This window comes from Drosophila albomicans, chromosome 3 (assembly GCF_009650485.2).
Source record: "Drosophila albomicans strain 15112-1751.03 chromosome 3, ASM965048v2, whole genome shotgun sequence".
NCBI lineage: Eukaryota > Metazoa > Arthropoda > Insecta > Diptera > Drosophilidae > Drosophila > Drosophila albomicans.
The window spans coordinates 28,340,277-28,353,166 of NC_047629.2; the positions used below are offsets into that span (position 1 = coordinate 28,340,277).

At 37.8% G+C, this 12,890-nt stretch overlaps 1 protein-coding gene across 6 annotated transcripts in view; it reads left to right on the top strand.

Annotated features, from left to right (window-relative positions):
* Positions 1 to 12,890, top strand: part of LOC117569031 (heparan sulfate 2-O-sulfotransferase pipe) — a 41,862-nt gene that overhangs the window by 18,236 nt on the left and 10,736 nt on the right. For 5 of the 6 annotated variants that reach the window (XM_052005336.1, XM_034250029.2, XM_052005337.1 and 2 more), the window contains exons 2-3: positions 4,097 to 4,263; positions 10,250 to 10,308. In XM_052005336.1, coding sequence (XP_051861296.1) covers positions 4,097 to 4,263; positions 10,250 to 10,308 — 226 coding nt within the window. Of the gene's footprint in view, positions 1 to 4,096; positions 4,264 to 10,249; positions 10,309 to 11,262; positions 11,829 to 12,376; positions 12,784 to 12,890 lie in introns of those variants that run through there. The other variant, XM_034250026.2, reaches the window with a different exon arrangement.

A 12,890-nucleotide genomic window follows, 5' to 3' on the forward strand; every position in this document is an offset into this window, starting at 1 on the left:
CAAATCTTGAGATACCTGAGTATCTCACAAATACATGTGCCAAATGGCTTATATAGTGCGCAACTCCATCTCCAGTTCCAACTTCAGTTCCAGCATCAGCTTTGGCTTCAACTTCATCTGTCTCAACTAAAGCATTTTTCGCAATATTCATTTCTAATGCTCAAAGCGCGGCAAATTGTTTGCCATTTAGCCATTTTTATCGTATTGCAGTTTACAGTTGGTAGTTGGCAGTTGGCTGTTTGATTAGTTGAAAAATTTACCATCATTTAATTAAATTACTTATGATGCAGTTGTGCTTACGTATCAGCAACAACGACAATGAACGGAAATGGCGACCAATTTGCATGCGGCAAACTCAGGTTGTTTGTTGCTGTTGCTGTTGCTGTTGTTTGCTGCTGCTCTTTTCATTTTCTGCTTGTTTTTCTTCATTTTCCAGTGCTTAGGCAACACTGGAAGTGAAAGGCACGCGCTTTTCAAACTGCAATATTGTTGCAACTAAAAGCGATATACATGACTAGAAGGCACAACTCTTAAATCGCCCCTCTTCCTCTTTGGTTCTGTAAACGATACGAATGCAATCGTCGCTTTGTATGCGTATTAGAACGATTGAAAGGAATAAATGTTGTTACAGTTATGACGCTTTTCCCGTAGTTTTCCTTAGCGCATTGTATTTCCGCTGACATCGGAAATGAATAAAGCTGAGAGAACAAATAGAAGAGCTGAACTTGAAAATACCCAGCACACAGCTTCCGCTACAACATTCCAGTTTTATCGCAGCTTATTTTTCTCTATACAGTATTATAGTAATACTTAAGGCTTTTATAAGATTCTTAAATAACTCAGCTGTTTATTAAGATTGATGATATTTTGTGATTTAATACAAATAGTTAATTTAAGTAAGTAACTAGCTCAAAATAAACGAAACTAAAGAATTGCTTAATTTTGCACCTTTCTTAAAAAGACTTTGCTAACTTCAACGTATAAAAATGTATATTTTGAAGTTCAAGAAATCTAATGTATAGTTAATATATTAAAAAATTGAGTAACAATTCAGCTTTTGCATATAGTTTTATATTCTAAATACATTATTGTACTTTTTTGGGTATTTCGTAGAAAAGTAACTTTGTTTTTCCTACATTTCACAAAAAGTAACTCTATGTAACGATGATCGATAGAATCATTTGTGATTTGTTTTCGCGCTGACCACGTTTCAGTTTGAATTTTATATTGTATCTATAGCAATCTATGCGCTACGTTGCTGTCCCATTTCAGCGCAGTTTAGCTGTGGTATCATCATCTGCTACTCCCACGATCCCCATGCACACATACACACACACTCACTCACTCACATACGGGTATGGCAATAGAACTCTCTGACTCACAACGCGCTGTGGCACACAAAAAACGCTAACGAACCAAGTGTAGGTCCCTAATGGCAGGCACATGTGCTACGTGGCAGCAAACGAACTGCAGTCGCCAGTTGCCAGTTGGTTGTTGGCTGTTGGTTGTTGCCAGTTGGCATCCAAAAACAGGAGCTGAAACTGGAACTGAAACTGTAACTGGGCGCAATGTGTTGACTACGATTCTAGCAAATGTCCGAAAAAGAAATCGACGCAGTCACGTAAAATTATTTTAATAATCACATAACTTTCGGCATTTACACGCCATGCGATCCAATGGGAGTAGCCCTCAGTTCCCCCCACACACACACACACACAAAACTCCACGAGAAACAAAATGTCAATAAATTTTTCTTTTTTTTTTTTTGGTTGCAGCACAATACAACAGAAAAAGAAAAGAATAGAACAGAACAGAACAAAATACAACAGAAAGTTGAGCCAGAGAACAAGTAAAAGTCGATGGGGGAATGGGGGAGGCAGCTCTTAAGTGGGATTTGCGGCGCACTTTAGTGTCAACTTTAACAATAAGTTGGCGCAGAAAGATGAGGAGTTTGAGTACGGGGATGTGGAGTGCGGGGTGAAGCTCAAAGCATACATACATAAGTAAAAATCTTCTTTTTGGACCAACCAAAAAGTTTTTTGGGGCATCAACTGTGGGCTCGGGCTAATGAAATAAAAACCCACGGCCATTGGAAGCTCAGAGAACTTGAGCTAAGTGCGCACAGCAGGTGGCCAAAAGTTAAAGCGCCTTATGGCCAAAGCGGTGTCGTTGACAGCGTTGTATCCGTCTATCCATCAGATACATTTCATTCGCCTTGCCTGCCAAATGAAAGTCAGCCTTTCGCTTCTAAGTCTGAGATTTAACACTCCGTATTCAACTCTACTTTCGAGTGAAGGCGGTGCAGTCATTTGAAATAAATTACTTTGTGCACCTGATGAAAACCAAACCAGCAAAAAGCCTCGCAACAACAGCAACAACAACAACAACAGAAACCACAACAAAAACTAACTCTGCTGCAACTGCAGCAAACCAGTCTAAGAGAAGCTCTGCAAAAGTCTGCCTAATATTTTGCTTTATTTTTTGCTATAGCCACATTTATTGTCATTATTATTTTCGTACTACATCGTTTCCCATTCCCATATTTCTGCTCCTTTTTTTTGGAGTACATTTTTGTGTTTTTCTTCTGATGCTGCTATCTGCCGAGCAGATTTATGCCAACAAAGGCAAACAGTAAAAAATAAAATTGTTGCTTTTAATTTTTCTCATTTTTTGCTGTTGTTTTGTGTTTTTTTGTTTTTGCGATTCCTCGACAGCTGCATTAAAAAAGTTGGCCAAAGAAAACAGTTTGCATTGCAATTTCGACTTGGTTTATTTTTGTTGCTTTGTTAGCTTTGTTTTTGTTATCAACCGAACAACGTTGCGAAATACAAAATAGAAACAAAATAACCAACGAAAATGTTTCAAAAAGTGACCAGACGAAAATGCGGGGCGACAAAAGGTTGTGTCCGGTCGCCTGGGACCCGGCAAAGCGACTAGAGAGACAGACCAGAGACCAGAGACTAGCTTAGCCCTTATGGCTGAAGCCAACTTGCAACTTATTTATTTTCCCGCAGACACACAAGTGGGTCGTTGCTTTTGTATGTAGGTTTTTGACTTGTTCAAAAATAATGCAAATATTTGCTTAGCTTTAATTTGCCAAATCCGGTCTCAATTTTTCGTGTTTAACTAATCGCAGAAAAGAAGGCGTAGTTGTGAATTGAATATTAACAAATTTATCTGCAGCTTAATTATGTTTACAAAACGAACTGATTGAATACAAGTGGATATAATGTGCTCCCTCATTATGGTAATCTTAATAAGTTTCAATAAAGTTAAGCAAGAGGTAACAATGTTTGAGGTAATAAGTCTGATTATAACTGCAGTTAATCTATAAATATTATTACAGAATATTTCTTTTAAATTAGGTGACATATTTGTTGCAAATATGGCCATATTAACATGCGTCAAAATTAATAAAACAATGCAATATTCAGGAATATTCAATCATGACATATGGTCACACTTTTGATCTTAGACTTACTCATATAAATTCCTAATTTTGCATTCTTAAAGTATCTTAATAAATACTTTTATGTAGTCTTTTCACACTACCAATCAATTCCCTACATAAAGCCAATTCACTCGAAATAAGGAATTTATTCTAGATATTGCAATTGTAACTGTTGGTAACTCAAGTGTGACTATTCCCCGAGAGACACAGTCTGTGCACCTTCTCTTGCCATATTGTTTGTTAATTTCTTGTATAATTTTTACAGTTGCTTGCTCTGCTGCATTTCATTTGCCGGACTGCACCTCTTGGACCACTTGGCCCTCTTGCTGTGCTATTTTGTTTTGGCTTTCAGAACTTAATTAAATGTTGTCACAGCGTACACTTTGTAGTTTGTCGCTGGGGCAGCCAAAGAGCAACATAGCTGGGGAAGAATGTGGAGGAGGGATGTGGGAAGGGTATTTGAGAGTCTCTGTGGGTGACAGCGATTCGAAGTGTAAATGAAATAATAGCTGCTAAAAACCAATTTGGCGTAAATTACAAAAGCTTTACGGGGTTTATAAATAGAGTTCTTAAGCTGTCATTATGCGACCTTTGGCTAAAAGTGTTTTTAATAAAATTCTCAATTCTCTTTCTCTGTTTTTGCAGTTCTGTGGAGCTGATAGCGCTGTTGGCCATATCGTGCACCTTCTTTCTGTTCATGCACACAAACAAATTGAACAGTCGCCTCAAGGAAATGGAGGTGAAGCTGCAGCCATCGGAATTCTCGGCCCTGGGTCTAACCGGCAATCACATAAGCGGACATGATGCGGGCAGTAAGTAATCGAGATAAACATCTTGAAAACACTTGTTATACTTGTATTGTGTTAGTCCCCGAAACACGCATATTGCAAGGCCAAAAGGCCAGAACTGTGCCAAAGTTTACGCTCGATTGCAGGCAGCATGTTGCATGTTGCATGTTGCATGCGTGAATGCCACAGATACAAATGCATCTGTCAGATAAGCCCTTTTGTACACAGGAAATACAAACAATAACGTCTGCGGCTATGGCCAATTGATTTTTAATGACCACACTGATCCCTGCCCAGCACTCCAAATGCTCTTTTGTTAACACTTTTTGTGTGTAATATTTTTTGGTCCAGGGCCAACCATAAATTAGTCGAAACTTTTTAACTTGAATTAGTGCCCAATGCTTTATGCATGCATAAATTATTTTGCATAGTTTATATCCCAGTCACTAATACTGCAGTACAAAATGAAAATCAACATAATTTATACTGTATGGGAAAAATACGTTCCTAACATAACATGAGCAAAATTTTGCATTTTAATATGCATGAATTGACAATTTGTGCAATGTAAAGAGGCAGTTGTTCTCTTTATAAACGTATTTTTCATACTATTTTTAGTACATTAATAAATTATTTATTGCTGCCAGCGAGCAGCTGCCCCAATGGACGCTGCGACTAATAGAAATTTAACCTTTTGACATGCGCTAAGCAGCCTTAAAAGTTTATTATCCTCCATCGACTTCACACTCGTGTTTTTATAAATAATGCAGCATATTTAAATATTGTTTGTCTGCGCATATTTATTAATTCAATTAGTAAATATGCAAAAGCCGACTAGATTGCATTTTTAAACTGCGGAAATTATGGATTATGTGCTCTCTTTTTCATGGAAATTATAAAAGGCATCGAATCTGTTAAACATTAGTTGAATAGTTTTAATTGAATTACATTATTTGCATAATAACTCACTATTATAATTATTATGATTATCACAATTATTATCTGCAGCTATAAAGCAAAGTTTTGTTTATAAATATTAATTTAATGAGTGCATTTTTTCCCAACCAACCGAAATAAAAATTGTATTTGTTTGTAAACTGATTAAAACTAGAAAAGCAGTAAAATGTAATTTGATTTTTCTGATTTCATTCACATTTTCTGTGCGCATTATTTTGATAAACAGATATTCAATTATTTGCTGCGCATAAAGACAAAAAATGCTATTAAATTACTGCAGTATTTCAATAGTGAAGTGAAACACAAATTACAATAAAAATGTAGATCACATTTCATGTGTCAATTGAAACTTTAAGAAATCATTTGTCTGAGAGCCACTCGACATTTAATTCTTTGTGTACTCACAAAATTTAAGCGTATGTCGAGCACTTCAACGCAGAGAACTATAAGAGGCGATTCGAGTTTGAGTATTTTATGATTTGAGTGCCTCACAATGTTGCCCCCAGCTGACTTTTCCGCAGAGAAAAAAAGGTCTTGAGATTGCCACTTTAGAATGTGGCTGAACCGAACCCATACTTAGGCGCAGCCAACTAACTAATAACTCTATCATTAGTTGGCCTGCAACTGTGAAATACGACTTCGTATTGTATCAAATCAGACTTTCCGCATGCAAAACCTTAATTTCAATGCCGGAAGCTTAGGTTCGTCTGGCTGGCAATCGCAATCCACTTGCATTTGCGTTCGCCGCATTTGCCGCTGACGAAATACGAGTATGCCAAAAACCCAGACCATAGATCAAAGCGGAGTGTTATCGGTGACGAGGGGGTTGATCGCGAATCTCCGAGTCACAAGTTGCAAGTCGCAAGTCGCGACACGGCTGCTTCACGCCTAAGTGCGGCGATTGTCGGCAACAAAAGTCAACCGAAAGCACTGTGCACAGTGATTCTAAGGCAGATGATTTGATGAGAGTGCTATGCTCTTGGAAAAAAATAGATTTTCTTTCGTAAGCACTACTATTTCAAAGTATATGGATGGAAATGTTAATAGAACTTGTAGTTTCGTTGAGTGAGCAATGCAAAAATTGCGTATTACAAGATTTAGTTTTATAAATTAAGAAGTACTGGGAACAATTAAACACATCTTTTTTTTAGTTGACAAATGATTATTTAATTGACTATTCAGATTTTGTTCACCATGTTATCCACTATTGAGCCACTGTGCAGCGGTCATGTGATCAACTGATGATGATGATGATGATGACTCTAACTACAACTGCAATAACTACAACTACAACTCAAAGTCTGCAGATGCGCTCCAGTACGATAGCAAGACATTTGTGGGCTGCCATCGCGCAGCTGTTGCTTGAGCTCAACTATTATTATTGCTGTTGTTGTTGCTGTTGTTCAGCGCACGCGTCAATTGCGCTGCCGCAGTTGCAGAGGCAGCAGCCACAGCGGCCACAGCAGTCGTGCTTAAGCATAGACGACAGATACAAATTGTCTGGTTAGGCCCAAAGCGAGGCGAAATGGCTAATGGCCAAAAAAATAAAAGAAAAACCTTGGCTTCCTCGCTGATGAGACATTTTTTGTTACTTTTTTGTGGCCAATACAAAAAAAGTTGAGAAGAAAAGCCTTTTGGTTGCTGCTAAGCATTCATTCATAAATATTTCATATAATTGACTCGCACGACTTGACGACTTTGAAAACAAATACGAGACGAGTGCTACTCACATAAGTCAAGTTGATGACACCTCTCAAGTTGCCAGTTTTGTTCGGCGGATTTTCAGCATTTTTTTGTATGTTCCAACATTGAACTTGACTTGGGCTAATTACAAACAAAGTCTGTGAGTGTGTTTTGCAGCATAGTGTAGCGTTATGTGGCTTTGTTTTTTGCTCCACTGAACAAGTGGGAACACGCAGTCCAACTAAAAAAAAGAATGAAAGAAGCACTATACTTACTTATATGCATATATAATGACGAACTCTAGACAAAGTACTTTACGGTTTACTGTTCTTATTAAGCGGCCCATTCAAATTAATTCAATCTAGATGGCAACGGCAACACATCGTCTTATCTTAATTATATTTACCTCAATGAACAAACTTAAACTGTAGCCAAAACAATTCCAATTCAATTTAAGCGCTGGTTAAATGCTCCTAAACCAGTTTAATGTGGTTAGCACAAGCTACACAAACTTCGTTTTTCGTTTTCAATTGCAGCGTTTGATAGATACCTGACTTGTTTGGTAGTTAGCCTTAAGGCGAGGCAGCGGTGTAGTTAAAATCCATTAAAATAAAAAAGCAACTTAACCTGGCGATCAATGAACAGGAAAAAAGGCTCTGGCAACATTGCGTGCTTGGCTTACGAAAAAGTTGTTAAGTTTTAAGATTTGCAAATTTTTACTATATATATGAGTGTCAAGGAAATACTTGTTACATCAACTACAAGATATAACTATAAAAAGAGCTCTTCAATTGAATGAAAAATAGGATATTTTAAATTTCTACTAAGTATATCAAGTGAGTAGTATCTTTACTTATTATAAACCCTTTATCTTTATGGACTGCACAACACTTACGAAAATCGAGTTTCATACAATGTAAGTTATCGATTAGATATAGAAAAAGTGGCGGTAATCATAACTTAAGGGCACTTCTGTGTGAATAACGTTATACCAAGTGCATTTGCTTCAATGATGTAATTTTATGATGCAAGTGTTAACCAAAGTCTCATCATGTTTAGTTAATTAGAGATTAACAGGAAAACATGTTAAAAGGTAAATAACACACAAAAATAAATAAATGAGAAAATCTGCACACCTACACAAGATATGAAAATACATTTTAGAATCGATAAAAATGTTAAATATTAATGCGTATGAAATATAAGGCAAACAATAACTAACGCATTATATTAGTAATATAGTTATAAGCGTTTCTTCAATTGGATAACCAAGGTCTTAAGTCCAATGACATTCAAAAGTCTCTCGTGATACTGCAATTGACTGTGATTACACTGCACTTATACGTCGTAGTTGCTATAGAAGCAGCTACGCCCCGGATTGAATGAGTGGGTACATAACATAAACTCATTAATGAAGTTTTTTTTTGTTTTTTCTTATAACTGACACATGTAATGCAGTTCACCTTCAATGGCCAATAGACGAAGTCGAGGCTAAGCGTTGTGACGACAATAACTTAAGAATAGCAAAAACTAGATTTACTTGACAAAGGGGTAAGCTGACGAGGGTTAAACTGAATGCACTACATAAATAGACATACTATATCTGTATTGAAGTTTTTGGGGCTAAGCTGCTGCATAAGAAACATGCATGTAACCCAATTTCAAGACCACACAAAAAGTGCCAAAGCTAAGGCAAAAGGCTTCTCTAACCACAAAATGTATTTCACATTGGTTCAGTGACTTGAATTCGAATGCGACGAGCAAAAAATAAATACAGAAGTAAAACAAAAAAACAGAGAAAGAAACCAGTTAGACTTGGCCACTTTCATTCAGATTCAGATTTTTCAGTGAAACTGACCAATGACCAAAAGCAAACCATATACGAATACACACAAAACGAATCTGGTTTATGGCCAATGGATTTGGATTTCCAGTTCAGACGCAAACTCAAGCTTATATCGTCGACTTCCTTGTTCATCAGGCTCCAGCGGGCAAATTATGAAATGCTTAGCCGCAAGACAGCCTACAACTACACTACACACTTGACTACACAAAACTCGACTACTGCTACAGTCGACACTCTCCTACTTTACCACAAAAGCAGCCGCAATCCACAAGCACTCCAATCAACTACAGTCTCACTCACAAAATCAAGATGTTTTCCGCCTGTCCAAAATGCTGAATTGCAGTCATTTAGTATGCAATTGTTAGCTTATAAAGTTGTAACTTGTAAATTGTCAGCTGCAACCGATGCTACCTACGCCTGGACTATAACAATTTTAATTGCCCAACCTGTGTGGGGTGGACACTTTGCCTGTTCCTTAGTAGACCTAGTTTTTGGACAACTTTCAAACGAATGATAATGTGATGCGATGCGATGCGACTTGATCCACAGATAGGGAGCGATGATCATCCTGAAAGTGAAAGGAATCATCATGAGCTTGCATATTTATTGCTCTCACATTTTTTTACCATTTACGCCGGCTTGTGAGTAGTACTTCGAAATGGAAATGGAGTGGATGGACTTCCCAGTCATATATTTATGCTCTTTCGCATTGCATAAACACTTGGTGAAAAGTAAAAGTATTGACAGCGGAGTCTCCCCCGGCCAGGGGAGGAGTTGGCACTGCCCTCTGCGAGTGTTAAGGTCGCAGACGAGGCATAAATTAAAAACGAAACGAAAAAAATGTAGCCAATTGTCAGATAATAATAGCCAATAATCTATTTATTATTCCTACTTTTCGTATGTCTTTCCCTGCAATCAATAAATGAAAGTCTCTTTCCTATCACTTGACTGTTAACAAAAATTGCGTATACGCAAAAATAAACGAATTATTTTAGGGAAATAATTTAGTTAGAAAGTCGCAAAGCTTTTTGGGGACTTAAAGATTATTTAATGGCATCATTACATTTGTCATGGCTAAGTTTCTATTAACGATTTTTGATGACGTCTTGCGTCTTTTCTACAAAACATTAACGTCAAAATATGTAATAACAATATTGTACATTCATATTTATTAATAAGCTGAAAAAGCTTGTTGTTTTAGCCATTTTAGCCAACTATGATCAATAAAAATACAATATAAAGTCAACATAAATATTTTTAATTGTAGTTTTGTACAAAAGTTTGAATTACACTTTGTACTAAAGTGATGTAAAGATGATTTCGCTATTCAACTCAATCTATTTTAAAAAGAGAATGCATGTTAGTTAAATAATTGTGCAACTTCTTAAAATTAAAGTCTTTAAATGTATTGATTTTCAAATGCATTGCTTTTATTTGCAACACAGCAATATTTCACATTTATCTCTCTTACCATTACGAAAATATGACTACGTCTGTTTACAACTTGTTTAATCCACTTTTCAGAACACGATGACATCAATACGCTTCACGGCACCTATCAATATCTGAAGAGCACCGGCCAGGTAAGCGAGACATTCAATAATACACTTTTAACGATCTGCATTCGCCATCGCTGGGCCATATATGTCACCATCGTAAACATTATTGCATACATTCTGGTTGGCCATAAAAAAATATAAAAAATCGTCGACAAAAATACATCGAACATCAAAAAGCATCAAAGGAAAAGCTTCAGCTCCTCGGGGTTTGATATTTACCAAAAGTGTGTCTTGCCTCTTGCTCGCTCGCTCTCTCTCGCTCTTTCTCTGTCTCGCTCGCTCGCTCATATTTTGAATGGTAGTCCTATTTTGCTCATCGATCGTCATACACACACATACATAGTACACACATACAACGCAAACATCACTACACCAAGTTTTACACAGAACTCTCCTTCTCTCTCTCTCTTTGGTATTCTCTCTCGCAATCTGCACTCTCTTTAGACTCTCCTCTATTTACACTAACACAAAAAACTACACTTCGACTCAGTCTTGGATTTTTGTCAGCGCAGTTAGCTTTTTGTCTCTTTTTTTTCTCGTTTGCACTTTTTTTGTGAATAAAATTAATTGAGTGAGTTAGTTGCCAGATGCGCCAGTTGCGACATAGAAGCGATAGAAATTCGATTTATAATGATTAAAAAATATATGTATGTACATATGTATATAAAGACACGCGTAAAAGGTAAGTCGAATGGGAGGATTACTTGTACAATTTAGCCACATGTCAGTTGTGAAATTCGCGATGAGGTTGTAGAAAAAATATGATTGTGGTGGCCTGTGGCCAGTTAACTGTTAACTGTTGCCCCACAATCAATTTGTGCCTGTTGCTTCAGCTAAAATCCGCTTATGAGTCTGCCTATTCGTATGTGTACCACACACACTCTCACACACACACACTCAACTCTCTGTATGTGTCTCTTGTGTGCAACAACAACAACTACAACAACAACGCCTGCATCCACTTTTGCAATCCGGCAGCTACAACACCTGACCAGCGCCCAATTGAACAACACGCCGCACTCCAAACTGGATACACTGTTCTTCAATCGGGTGCCCAAGACGGGCAGCGAGAAGTTGATGGCGCTGCTCAAATTGTTGGCCAAACGCAACAATTTCGAGGCGCGTCGCGATCCCGAACAGCTCCTCGAAACGATTCTCATCGACAACGGCTTCGCACGCCATTTACTCGATGCCGAAATACTCAATTGCAGCACACCAAATTCCTACACAAAGCACGTGGCCTTTGTCAACTTTGCCGCGTATCAGAAACCATGGCCCATCTACATAAATCTTGTCCGAGATCCCATCGAACGGTTAATCAGTTGGTTCTATTATGCACGTGCTCCATGGTATTTGGCGGATCGTGCCAATACATTTGGTGAGGCGTATAAAATGCCCTCGTCGGAGTGGCTGCAAAAGGATTTCAATCGTTGTGTCTCCGAGCGGGACCCAGAGTGTGTCTATGAGCAGCTGGAGATGGGCAATCTGGGTGACCATCGAAGGCAGACGCTCTTCTTTTGTGGCCAGAATCTCAAGATTTGTATGTGAGTAGTAGCCAATGCTTAGGCGAGGGTCACTCGATTCGTTGTCAGTGGAAACAATGCGACAAGCTAAAGGAAATGAACTTAAAGAGTTATGAAAGGTCGCTCTGTGATTGTTCATAAAATTTAAAAACAAATCATTGTTCAATTATTTATTTAGCATATAAAGATTGTAAATATTGTTATAAAAATACGATGAAATTTAAAAATACAATCCCGGAAATCCCAGAAAGTAATTTAAATTTTATTAAACTTTATTAACTGAAACACAATTATATTACGCAAATCTTAATTGCTCTGGAAAATTTTCAACCTCTTTTCGATCAAGAATTTAAGAAGTAAATAATAAACAAATAAATATGAACATGTGAATAAATATTGCGATGTGCCAGACTATTTATTCATCTTTAAAAAAAGAAAACAAATATTTTAGGCAAACTGCGTCACTCGAAAAAAACCAAAATCGTTTCCATTGACAATTTATTGAGCAGACCACGCGCCAAAGAATTTTGCTGAGATGCCACCCAAATCTCTTCTCCCATCCCCTGCAGGCCATTCAACTCCCTTGAGGCCATGCAACGCGCGAAGCGGAATGTGGAAAAGCGTTACGCCGTCGTAGGCACTTGGGAGGATACGAACACAACGCTCAGCGTGCTGGAGACATATATACCACGATTCTTTGCCGGCGCCCGGGACGAATACTATGCGATGCAGCGGCAAGTGGAGAATGTGAATCGGAATGCGTTGAGGCCGACAATCAGCGAGGAGACGCGATTGCTTCTCAGCAGGAATCTGACGCACGAGATTGAGTTCTATCAGTTTGCCAGGCAGCGTCTGAATAAGCAGTATATAGCACATCACTTGGAGAAAGATCGCTCAGTTAGCGGCTAAGAATTCAAGAATAAAGAAAATATAGAAAAAAAAAACTACTGCAAAATTGCTAATCATCACTTTCGCATCACTTCTTGTGCTTTTCCTGAAACACTCTTTTAACCACCGCGTAGTCATGCTGGTACTTGGGATTTGTGACTGACAACGAAACTAAACAATCGCATCCTCTATGTC